This window comes from Saccopteryx leptura, chromosome 6 (assembly GCF_036850995.1).
Source record: "Saccopteryx leptura isolate mSacLep1 chromosome 6, mSacLep1_pri_phased_curated, whole genome shotgun sequence".
NCBI classification, from domain to species: Eukaryota; Metazoa; Chordata; class Mammalia; order Chiroptera; family Emballonuridae; genus Saccopteryx; species Saccopteryx leptura.
This window is the reverse complement of record NC_089508.1, coordinates 36621220-36634475: the sequence shown is the minus strand read 5'-3', so window position 1 is coordinate 36634475 and position 13256 is coordinate 36621220. Positions and strand designations below refer to the sequence as shown.

General features: G+C 38.2%; 1 protein-coding gene across 4 annotated transcripts in view; it reads left to right on the top strand.

Annotated features, from left to right (window-relative positions):
* The window catches only part of SYNE2 (spectrin repeat containing nuclear envelope protein 2), a 350331-nt gene that overhangs the window by 197922 nt on the left and 139153 nt on the right, over positions 1-13256 (top strand). For all 4 annotated transcript variants that reach the window (XM_066342067.1, XM_066342066.1, XM_066342065.1 and 1 more), the window contains exons 46-49: positions 2741-2896; positions 4055-4320; positions 6787-8890; positions 11198-11520. In XM_066342067.1, coding sequence (XP_066198164.1) covers positions 2741-2896; positions 4055-4320; positions 6787-8890; positions 11198-11520 — 2849 coding nt within the window. The remainder of the gene's footprint in view (positions 1-2740; positions 2897-4054; positions 4321-6786; positions 8891-11197; positions 11521-13256) is intronic.

Genomic DNA, 13256 nt, shown 5'->3' with positions numbered 1-13256 from the left:
ATATTTTTGTATCTCAGGGTGTGGAAGACTTTCTTAAACAGGCTTTCAAAGCAGAAGCCAAAACAGGAAAAGATTGATTAATTTGAATGCGTTAAAACATTGACCTCTTGTTCAACAAAAGACATCTCATACAAAGTTTAAAAACAATTTACTGGAAGATGATAATCTCAATGCATAAAACTTTTAGATTAGTATCCAGAATATGAAGAGCACACTAAAAATCACAAGCATCTCAATGAAGAGTAGACAAAGGAGATGCAAATGTGATTCACAGAAGGTAAGACCTATGTGGCCAATGAGCATATGAAGAGTATAGCTTAGTCTTGTTAGCGATCAGGGAAATACCATTTATATAATAATGATATCAATTTCACATCCACTATGTGGGCAGAAGTTAAAGTCTGTTAGCACCAAATATTGGAGAGGATTAGGGAAAATACAAATTGTTTTACCATGTTAGTGGGAGTAAAAACTACAGTCATTAGTTTGGGAAAAAGCCAGTAACTATGTATTGATAATCAGAAGAAGCATATCTGTGACTAGTAGTTTCAGCTCAAGGGAAATAACCTAAAGAAACTCACCCATTTGTGCAATAAGATCCTACATGTGTGTTTATCACAGCAGTATCTGTAATAGGAAAAACTGGAAAAATGTTATTGTTTACAGTGGCCTGACTGATAAATAAGTCGTGTTCATGCAGATAGCAGAACAGTGCACAAAATTGCATGACTGTACTAGATTTGCATCTGTTGACAGATACAACATACTGCTGAATGAAAAAATGACACATTGTAAAATGACAAGTCCATGACTCCAATTTTGTAAGAATTAAAAATACATAAAATGATACTGTACGAATACTAATATATGTATTGAAAGTATAAAAACAGGTGTGGGCTTTAGCGGTTAGTTCTGGGGGAGAAGAGATAAAAAAAGGATGAGGATTGGGCTATAAATTATATTTTTAATATGGAAAATTGTATCACTTATATTTGTGTTGTAGGTAATGAGAATCTGTAATTTTTGTTCTTTTAGGTATGTTAGCGATAGCTTATGATTTAAAATAAAATGTTTCAAATAAGCCCACAAACTCAAAATAAAATATAGCCAAGGGTGATGAGCAAAGGATAACTGGCTATGAATGAATCTTTCCAGGAGTCAGTCAGGATCTTGACTGTTCCAGTATCTCTGGCATGAGCAAGGAAATGTTGCCTTTTCGATTTGAAATGTTCCTTTGAGCTATTCTATCGGGTTTTCTGCCAAGGTAGAAACATGGCTTTTGGGGTTGGTAAACAAATGGTGCTTTGGGGTGGTTTGAGGTTTTTCAGAATGCGCTCTCTGACCACTAAGGACAGGTTACGAATGACATGCTACAAATATTGCTAGTTCTCATCACTGGTCCACAGGTATGGGAGTCCCAAGGCTTCGAGCTCTTAGTAGCTAGTAATAAGTCAAGTTTTCTTAGAGCCTAGCTCTCGATCTGCATGTGGAGCATGGGGCTGCTCGGAGTAAGAGGTGGAAAAGAGGAAGGCGTCCGCCTCAGTCCCGTGGCTCATGGCAGAGACCCACCGGCCGGTGAAGCCTGGCGTGAGCCGCCCTCCGTTCCTCTCACAGCTTTCCCAGGCCTTCCCCCCAGCATGCTGCCCTCCATTGAGATTTTACCCACAATGAATTGTTGAACTGGAGGAAATTTCCAAACATTTCAATCATTTGAAACCTTTTTAAAGAACTGACTTATGCTAAGTACTTTTAAAGAACTAACTTGAGCCATCTAAGTACTTCGAGGTAGTAACACTGGTCAGCTGATTTTTTTTTTTTACCAGTTAGTGTTGGTGAAGCTCCAGACTGTATCTGTTTTATTAAGTAAACTTTTCATTTTAGAATAGTTACACATTGACAGGAAAGTTGCAAAGAGAGTCCAGAAACAGGTATCCCTTCCCAGTTCCCCCTATTGTTAACATCTTACATTGCTATCTAGGTAGTATTCTTAAGACAAGAAATTCAGCTTTGTGTGGAGATGTGGACACATTTTATTCATAGATTTGATACCTTGATTTTACTGACATGAAAGTATGTATATAGCAGAATTAAATGATATTTCATTTATAATGTAACCTGAAAATAAAAACTAATACCTTAGCAAAATTATGGAACTCTTTTAAAATTTCTGTTATATGGTGCCTCATGATAATAGGTACTCAACAAATATTTGTTGAAAGTATGAACAAATGAATATAGATGTTGTTTTTATCCTATTGAGAATCTCAGATTTTTATAGTTTTCAGAAAAGATCAAATTACCCCATATAACTAGTTCTGTGTTACTCAGGTTATAATTCTTACTATTAACTGACATAAGACACAATTAATTTATTCTTATCGTGAAATCTTGGTGTTTCCTCTATTTATCTGCTTATTATTTTTAACTACATCCCTCTGCATCCTTTTGAATTTTCCTAATTCTCTGTTTTTTTTTTCTTTGACTATATAGATTATACCTCTGTATGTAATTGAGCATTGCTAGGTCCTATACTATTTTGTCAAAAATGTTTAATTTTTCTTGGGATTCCAATATTGGCATTAAATAGTGCATTGAATAATTCTGTTTGGTAGTGCTCAAATATACTTTTTAACAAAGTCTTTGAATAAACAGAAGAAACTGCAATGCTTTCATCAAGAAAAATAAAAATTATTTAATTGGAAGGTAGACTCTTCAGCAATTAATCTTTTTATGTTTTCAGAATTCAGCTGTGGAGGTGCTTTTATCAAAACAACTTTCTCTCGATATTCAAGAAAGCATGAAAAATACTGAAGATGAGCAGAAAGTCAATGAGCTGCAAAATCAACCTTTAGAATTAGACATTATGTTAAGAAATGCACAATTAAAAGACATAGAGGTATGGGAACAAGAAAAACACTGACAACATGATTGCATTATTTATCCAGTGCAATACAATATATTTTAATGACCAAGAACTTGCTTGCCCAGAGTGAAAAGTCTTATTTAACCTTTGCCTGATGATCAATTTGGTAACTATATAATTATGTTCTAATCAGTAAGTTGTATAAATCTTTCCATTTAAAAAGTGGATGAGTTTAATGAACATTAGTGTTCTTTCTGTTTCACAAAGTTCCTAAAAACTTACTTATTCAGTAACAAAATTAGAGATTCTGACTTGTCATCATTCCTCTTCTTAGTCACATGTATTCTGATGCTGACAACTTCCTATCCCATAGCTATGTTTATGTACTGATGGCTATGTAAAATAACCGAACAGTGCACTACATGGCCATGGTTTTAAAAATGACCCCTACAGTGGTAACTAATAGTAAACATGTATCTGAAACAGGAAAGGGGATAATGTATGTAAATAATAAAATATAAGATAAATCTTCCTTTCACCATGGCAGAACCTTTTAACACAGTAGAGCAGGGGTCTCAAACTCGCGGCCCGCCAAACAATTTTGTGCAGCCCGCAGACTAATCCACGAAGTTCAAAATATTTTGGATAAAATTAAGTAAGCCTAGGGGCCTACTTGCATTTTTCATTTCTCTAGCATCCTAGCTAGATACTAGCTTAGTTAACAGCAGTTGTGATGCGAACTACAGTTTCTGGTCGTTTTGTGACACTGAGTAAACTGCATGTACGATTGTGCTTGTACTGATTTTTTTTTTGTTTTCAACTGCAGTGAGAAAAGTGTTGCATAACAGTTGCCTTTTGTAGACCTAGTGCAGCCGGCCTAATGGCTGTGATCTTGCTCTGCGGCCCACATGCTGAGTTGAGTTTGAGACCCCTGCAGTAGAGTGATCGAATTACTATGAAAGGCTAGACCAATGATGAGTTTTAGTCTAGATTTTAACAGAATTCAAATGGAAAAAAAAATCTTTTCAATGTCAGGACTTTCTCTGTCTGCAAATAATATCTTTAAAACATCTTGTTGGGATAGAGTGTGTATTGGGAAGGAAAGAGCATGGGAAAGCAAATGAGTGAATGAATGAGTGAGTGAATGGATGAATGAGTGTGTACTTACTGATTTCCTTGACTTGTTTTTAGGAATTATATACCCAGTTAGAAGCAAAGAAAGCAGCCATTGAGCCCCTGGAACAAACTGAATATCTCAACAGGACAGAAACGAGTGCCTTGGCTCTCCACAGTGCAAGGAATTCAGCGCAGCACTTGGACAATCTGCTTCAGGCACTTACTACTTTGAAGAAAAATAAAGAAAGCCAATACTGTCTCCTTAAAGATTTTCAGGAACATCTTACTGCAGCTGAATCCTCACTGAAAGCCTTGTTGATGGAAAAGGAAAGTCTGAAAGTGTAAGTGTAAGAATTTAAGACTTGCATTCTCAGTGTTTTAACAGTTTATATTATAAAGGATATTATGATTTTAATACTACAGTGTAAAAATTAATTCTACATGGAAAGCCATTTCAAAAAATGCTGTTTTGTGCAAAAAAAATTTATATTAACTTTATAATAAAATAATATTAATTTGACCAATTAATTTGTTAAATATCTAACTCAGGGGTCCCCAAACTTTTTATACAGGGGGCCAGTTTACTGTCCCTCAGACCATTGGAGGACCGCCACATACAGTGCTCCTCTCACTGACCACCACTGAAAGAGGTGCCCCTTCCGGAAGTGTGGCGGGGGCGGGGGAGGGGTGTCCAGATAAATGGCCTCAGGGGGCCGCATGCGGCCCGCAGGGCCGTAGTTTGGGGACACCTGATTCTAATTCATACTCTAAATGCCTGTGAAATATCTTGATGTTCTGTGGAATTCAGTGTTCTTTTCATTAAGAATTTATTCTAGCCTGACCAGGCGGTGGCGCATTGGATAGGGCATTGGACTAGGATGTGGAAGACCCAGGTTCGAGACCCTGAGGTCATCAGCTTGAGCGCGGGCTCATCTGGCTTGAGCAAAAAGCTCACCAGCTTGGACCCAAGGTTGCTGGCTCAAGCAAGGGGTCACTCGGTCTGCTGAAGGCACGTGGTCAAGGCACATATGAGAAAGCAATCAGTGAACAACTAAGGTGTCGCAACGAGAAACTGATGATTGATGCTTCTCATCTCTCTCTGTTCCTGTCTGTCCCTATCTATCCCTCTCTCTGTCCCTGTAAAAAAAAAAAGAATTTATTCTAGGCCCTGGATGGTTGGCTCAGTGGTAGAGCATCAGCTCTGCATTTGGATGTCCCGGGTTTAATTTCCAGTCAGGGCACACAGGAGAAGCGCCCATCTGCTTCTCCACTCCTCTCCCTCTCGCTTTTTTCTCTCTCTTCTCCTCCCCTTTCCTCTTGCAGCCATGAATTGATTAGAGCAAGTTGGCCCTGGGCTCTGAGGATGGCTTCGTGGCCTCTGCCTCAGATGCTAAAAAATGTCTCCGGTTGCAACGGAGCAAGTGCCCCAGATGTGCAGGGCATCGCCCCCTAGTAAGCTTGTTGAGTGGATCCCGGTTGGAGTGTATGTGGGAGTCTGTTTCTGCCTCCCCTCCTCTCATTAAATAAAAAAGAATTTGAAAAGAGAATTTATTCTAAACTATGGGAGTGAAAATATTTATGCATAAATTGTCTAGTATCAGCATAATTGGTTTAAATTGTTTGGAACAGATTTAATATATATGTATTATACTGATTTCTTTTAAAATAGATGTCCTTTTGTTTTGGAAAATGATGGTAAATTGTTCTAGATATATACCTCTCACAAAAATTTGGGGATATTTTATCGCTTCATACTCATTTTTGAAATATCCCCTAATTTTGGTGAGCAGTATAGTTTTAATGTATAAACACTTTTTTTCTTTTCTTTTTTCTTTTCTTTTTTTTTCTTTTCTTTTCTGTTCTTTTCTTTCTTTCTCTTTCTTTCTTTTTTCTTTCTTTCTTTCTTTATTTCTTTCTTTCTTTCTTTCTTTTTTTCTTTTTTTAAATTCAGTGAGAGGATATGAGGCAGAGACAGACTCCTGCATGCACCCCAACCAGGCAAGCCTACTAGGGGGTGATGCTGTGCCCATCTGGGGCGTTGTTCTGTTGCTCAGCAACTGAACCCTTCCTAGCACCTGAGGAAGAGGCCATGGAGCTATCCTCAGTGCTCAGGGCCAACTAGCTCCAATCAAGCCATGGCTACAGGAGGAGAAGAGAGAGATAGAGAGAGAGAAGCAAGAGGGGGAGGGGCGGAGAAGCAGATGGGTGCTTCTTCTGTGTGCCCTGATGAGAATTGAACCTGGGACATCCACACTCAAGGCTGACACTCTACCACTGAGCCAAATGACCAGGGTCCAGCTTTTCATTATTAAAAAGGTTTATTTTATACTTAGGCCTAAATGGAGTTTGCTTTCAGTAATATCCCCCGAGGAAATAGTTTTATATTCAAAAGCTTAGTCTGATGATCATAACTTCTTAGTCAATATTCTTATCATTATTATTGGAGAAAAGATAGCAAAGGGGTTGGATGTTGTGATATTTTAATTTCTCTTAGTTCTAGACTAACCTTTGTACAAGTACTTTGCAGGTTATAGAGTAGTTTTACATACATCATTCCCCTCACTCTCCACTCTTTTCCTGTGGTTCTGAAACTTTATGATACTCATTTTATAATGAGCCCTCTACATTGTCACGAAGTAATTGAAAGGCACAGTAAACAAGATTCTTATTTTAAGGACAGAGTGCTCTTATAAACAATCTAATCTTTTTGTCCGCCAATTCAAAACAATTAATTTCTTTTGATGACGTCTAACCTCAGGTTGGTATATAATAAATATTAACAAGCTCCATTTTTCTTCCATTTCTAGGGGGCCACTGGACAATGCAACCTATGTGGCCAAAATTCAAAATCTGCTAGCATCAATAGAAGGAGAGAGAGAGTCTTTAAGCAAGATGAAAATCGAATGGGAAAATTTATCAAACCTTCTGACTAATATGGATAAAAAGTTGTTGGAAAGCCAGGTCAAGCAACTTGAACATGGGTTGAAACAAGTAGAACAACTGGTTCAAAAGAAGTATTCTCAACACGTGGTGGAACACGAGGAATTTGCATTTCTCATGAGTAAGATCCAGGCTCTGGATATTTCTCTGCAGCAACAGTGGCAGCGGCATCTCCGGTTAAGGCAGAGCTCTCCGGAAGAACAGGAGGGGGGCCAGAGCATGGTCGCCTTGGCCACTGAACTCCAGGCTAGCAAGCATAGATTTTCTGTTTTAAAGGGGCGAGCTGAACTTCAGATGAAGAGGATTTGGGGAGAAAAAGAAAAGAAGAATTTGGAGGATGCAATCAATAATTTGCAGAAGCAATTGGAAGCATTAGAGCCATTAAACAGAGAGGCGGAAAATGAAATTAAGAAGTGTGAGATCAGGGGCAAGGTGAAAGAGACTATCTTATGGGCGAAGAATCTGTTAGGTGAACTCAGTCCTACCATTTCCCTTCTACCAGACGACATTCTTTCACAGATCAGAAAATGCAAAGTGACGCACGACGTCCTTCTGGATAAGCAGCGGGCTGTGGAGGCATTGGTTGAAGAGGTCCAAGAAAATATTCCTAACCTGACAGCACACGAGAGTGATGAATTAAATAACCTCTTACAGGACTTACAAGATCAATGCCAAATGCTAGTTTTGAAATCAACACAAAGATCACAGCTGTTAGAATGTCAGTTGGAAGAAAGAAGCAAATTTGTTGGAGTACTAGGGAAGGTTCAGCTTGCACTTCAAGAAAATGAAACACGGGTTATCCCCAAAATGGAAACAGCCTCCACAGACGCTGAGCTAGAAGATCAGCATTCCACGTTGACGATGTCTCAGAAGGAACTGCGAGAAATTGAGAATGTAATCTCAGCACATCTTCGGGAACTGCCAAACATCTGTAAGGATCTAAGTGTGTTTGAAAAACTATTTCTGGATGATCAATTGAAAAATATTAAGAATAGAGCCAGCAGAGCACAAAGATTTATTCAGAATAAATGTCATGAAGTAGAGCACAAGATAAATTCTTCCAGAGAATTCCACGAACAGGCATCTGTGCTTCAGAAGGAGCTTGATAGTATACAACACAATGAACTGCCACTAAGTCAAGAAATACATGAGTGTGGTCGAGAGGAGTTCCACAGTCTTCAGGACCGACTTGCCGATATTCAATCTCGCATCCGACAAGTGCTGCAACTCAAAGAAGTGTTTGGCTACAGAGGACTCAACTGGGATTGTTCCCAGCTCGACCTATTACAATCCCAAGTATTTGAAAAAGGAAAGGAACTTCAAGAGAAAATTAAGCAACAGGACACATTTATGGCAGAATATGGCAAACATCAAGCGTCACTAAGTAAATTGAGGGCAATGGAGTCGCAAATTAAGAAAAGGGCCGAAGGAGTACTAAAATCCCCTCCTACCTCACCAGAAAGCCATCTGCTCAGCGCTCAAATTCTGAATCAGAAAATCGAGAAAACCACATGCTTGTATCATGAGATAATGAAAAAACTGAGTGAAAATAAAGCCTTTGATGACTCCTTCAAAGAGGAAGAAATGCTACAAGTAAAGCTGTGTGCGGAAGAAAATGATAAGTTACATCAGGTTCTCCAAAATATAGTACAAGAATATCAACCGAAAGAAATGGATGAAAAGAGTTTTCAGGACAAACTAGAAAACTGCTTGCATGTTTTGAACCAGATAAAATCTCAGTTACAGCCGCCTTTACTTATAAATTTGAAAATTGAACAGATTCAGAAGGAAATGGATAACTGCCAAGAGTTTCAAGAACAAGTCCAGGCAGAAATGTACAGCATTAAAGCTGTAACTCTCATTGAGAGGCAAAAAGAAGAAAACTCTTTGGAAGCTAGTAACGTGGAGACAAAATTACGTGACATCGAAGATCTTCACACTGAGCTTAATGCAAGCATTGATTTGCACACAGTAAGTTTTTCTTTTTTAATTAGGTGGCTAATGCATCTCTTTTTATTTCACGATTTTATGTTTTGCTCTAGTTAATATCTGCATTTCTCAAGAAGTTACAGACTTTACAGGAAAATTCTCCACAGAATAGCCATTTAAACAAATTGATAAGATCGCGTTTCTAATCCTGACTCATTCTACATCTAAATAGAATGCCTTATCATTTGACACCTTTACTTCTAGGGTCTCTAGTAACCTCAGTTGCTCAGAACAAAGTTCTTTTGTTTGTGTTCTAGAACTAACAGGGCACAGAGGGAGATATATGATGTGGGGAAAAGAACACAAAATAGTAATATTTACTTAGTACTTACAATGTATTAAACATTTTACTTTTCATTGTCACAGTGACTTGGTGGAGTGGGTACTATTATTGGCCCCATTTTAAAGTCAGGAAATTAAAGTTCAGAAACATCAACAGTTTTCTCAGGGCCTTGTGCAACAGTAACAGAACCAGGACTGAAGCTGAGATTTGTCTGATTTTAGAGCAGGAGTCATCAAATGAAGGTCCATGGGCCAAATCTGCCCACAGCGCCCGATTTAATAAATCAAGTGCTATTGGAACACAGCCCTGCCCCACTGATTTATGGATTGTCTGCGGCTTCTTCCATGCTACAACAAAGGAATCTAGTAGTTGTGATAGTTCGGATGGCCTGCAAAGCCTAAAATATTTAGTCCGACCCTTTACAGGAAAAGTTTGCTGCCCACTGTTACACAGTGGCTCCAACATATTCCCTCTTTACTGCCATAATAGGTAGAGAGCTTAGGCATCATTGGAATACACTGTGCTTAATATAATGCCTTTCACTGGGTCTTCAGATTTGTCCAATTAAATTTATAAAGTGTAGAAATTAACTCCCTTTTTTAATTCAAAGAATTATTAGATAACATTTGCAATACTTTAATAGGTATAGGTGCTTTAGAATGTAAAGTCATATTATGAACTGTAATATACTCTTTAAATTGGTACTCACAAATGTTGAGCAAATTGAGTACTTTTCTACTTAATTTTTTACTGAGATATAATTGACATACAATATATTAGTTTCATGATAATGATTCTGTATTGGTACATACTGTGAAATGGTCACTACAATAAGGCTAGTTAACATCTGTCATCATACAGAGTTATAAATTTTTTTTCTTGTGGGGAGAATTTTTAAGATCTACTCTCTTAGCAACTTTCAAATATGCAATACAGCATCATTATTTTTTTTTTTTTGTATTTTTCTGAAGTTGGATATGGGGAGGCAGTCAGACAGACTCCCGCATGCACCTGACCGGGATCCACCCGGCATGCCCACCAGGGGGCAATGCTCTGCCCATCTGGGGCATTGCTCTGTTGCAACCAGAGCCATTCTAGTGCCTGAGACAGAGGCCACAGAGCCATCCTCAGTGCCCGGGCCAACTTTGCTCCAATGGAGCCTTGGCTGCAGGAGGGGGAGAAAGAAAGGAGAGGAGGAGAGGTGGAGAAGCACATGGGCGTTTCTCCTGTGTGCCCTGGCTGGGAATTGAACCCGGGACTCCTGCACACCAGGCCGACGCTCTACCACTGAGCCAACCGACCAGGGCCGCAATACAGCATTATTACCTATAGTTGCCATGCCACACATATATCCCCAGGACTAACTTATTTTATAACTGGAAGTTAGTAGCTTTTGACCCCCTGCTTCACTCATTTCAGCCCCCCACCCCACCTCTGACAACCACAGATCTGTTCTCTGTATGTTTCTCAACTTGATTTTAATACAGTTTCCAGAAACAATGTACATTGATCCCCAAAATTATATAATTAGAGCTGGACTGGATGGGACCTTTAAAGGTATTTATTTCAACTAGTTATTTCAGTGAGAAGAAATTAAGTGATGTGTTCAAAACTAAAGTTAGTGGCATAGCCATTAATTTAAAACACAAGAGGGCTGGGGTTTTTTCTTTATTCATCTTTTTTTTTTTTAACAAGGATTCTTTAAGGTTTTATACATTGTTTTATTTAACTCATGTCTAATCTAAGAGTTCTAGAGCAGGATCATATATCATTAGACATTATTCATAAGATTTATCTTTGAATTTAGATTAGATTTCCTTAGCAAATCGGGAAACAATTTTTCTTATGTAAACATTTTTAAATACTAGTCAAACTAAGAATACAAGAAGTTAACTCTTATAAGACCCAGGGGTATATTATGAATACACCACGAAAATTTAAGAATGACAAAATCCCACAAGTTTAACAGTTTTGTCACAGCATATAATCATTTTTTTCCCCAACAGAATGTCTTAAATGATGCTTATGAAAATATGACACACTATCATGAGGCAGTCGCCAGGGCAACGGGGATCATCACCGCCCTTGAAGCCATCATCACATCCCATAGGGTAGACCTGGAGAATCCGGATGAGTCGCGGGAGATGCCTCGTAAGAAACAAGAGGAACTGGAATCCGCAATAGCAGACATCCAGGACCTCACCGAGAAACTGGGCACCATTTCCAGCCCTGAAGCCAAACTCCAGCTGCAGGCTGCTTTACAGGAATTAGTTTCTAAGAACTCAGCCCTGAGGGTGGCAGTCAAAGTCAAGGAAGCCGAAATAGAAAGGTAGGTACTTCTTTCAGAAGATAATGCTTTAAGAACATAAAATACAGACTTTTTACAATTAACATTGTACTCATCAGAAATAACTTGGAAAATATGAAAAAGTTAAAACACTATCTGAAGAAAACTGTAACAAATATTTTATTGTATTTATTTTATTTTTTCTTATTTAATATTGATTACATACAACAGAATATTTATACATGTTTGCATATAGTATAAAGAACAGTGATAAAACAAACAGCCTTGTACCTAAAGGTTCAAAGAGAGACATCATGACTTTTGAATTCTCTTTGTGTGTTTCTTTCCTCTCTTCTCAGAAGTTACAGAAGTAATCTTTATCCTAAATATTTATCATTTCTTGGCTTTTTAAAATATTTTTGCTACGTTTTGTTATTCCATTTACATGTATGTGTATTCTTCTGTGATGTCCTTTTTTTCAAACTCATCATTATGATCCTGAAGTTTATTCATGCTCTTGTCTGTAATAAAATGCAGTCACCCATCTATTGCTAGACATTTGGGTTGTTTCTAGTTTTTACATTCACAAATATTTTATCAGGAACCTTTTTAAGTGCAAGAGTTTTCCTTGGATATATACCTAGGATTGTGGTTGCCAGGTCACATACCTTAAATTTTTAATTTCATATCATTTTACTCATTTTTATAATTTTTTATTTATTTATTTTTATTCAATGAAAGGAGGGAGGCAGAGACAGACTCCCACATGCACCCTGACTGGGATCCACCTGGCATGCCCACTAGGGGGCAATGCTCTGCCCATCTGGTGCATTGCTGTGTTGGTCAGCAACCAAGCTCTTCTTAGAACCTGAGGCAAAGGCCATGGAACCATCCTCAGCACCCAGGGCCAACTCGCTCTAATCGAGCGCCATGGCTGCAGGAGGGGAAGAGAGGGAGAAAAGTGAGAGGGTGGGGTGGAGAAGGAGATGGTTGCTTCTCCTATGGTTCATGACTGTCAATTTATCCCAGGACATCCACACACCAGGCCAACACTCTACCACTGAGCCACTCGGCCAGTGGCCACTCATTTTTTTTTTTTTAGTCAAACCAATAGCATAATTAGTGTTACAGTTGTCCCATATCTTTGCTAACATTTGATGTTATGGGACTTCATTCTTGCCACACTGTTGGGTAAGAAATGATACCCTATTGTGGTTTTAGTTTGCATCTCTATTATTGCCCATGAATTTGAGCCTTTTTAAAAACAGTATTTCTTGTTTGTTTTTTTTGTCTTTCCTCTTCTGAGAAATACTCGTTCAAGCTTTTACCCAATTTTTATCAGGTAGTCCATCTTTTACATATTGATTTGTAGGAATTTAGTCTACAGTTTGGAGGTTGGTCTTTTGTGGTTGTGTGTGCTACATATGTCTTTACAGAAGGGGTCTCCTCTCAAACACCCATCCTGGCGTGAGTGCCAGGCTTTCTCTTCTGTCCCAGCATTCCAGGAGAAGGCCAATACAACAACTGCAGCAAATGCCATCAAAGTGAAAATGGCCCGAGAGCTTATCTTCTTGCTCTATAGTCCTCCTTTTACTTAGTTTGAGGCCTCTGAATATTTTGTAATTCCTTGCCAGTCTGTTGTGTTTTAAGCATTAAAAAAATACCTGATACTGAATTTTTAATTGTTTTCAGTGGGAGATTTAGGCTATATTATTTATATAATTTTACTCATGGTGTTTTTAAGTATATCAAAACATTATGCTGTATAAAAAAATATG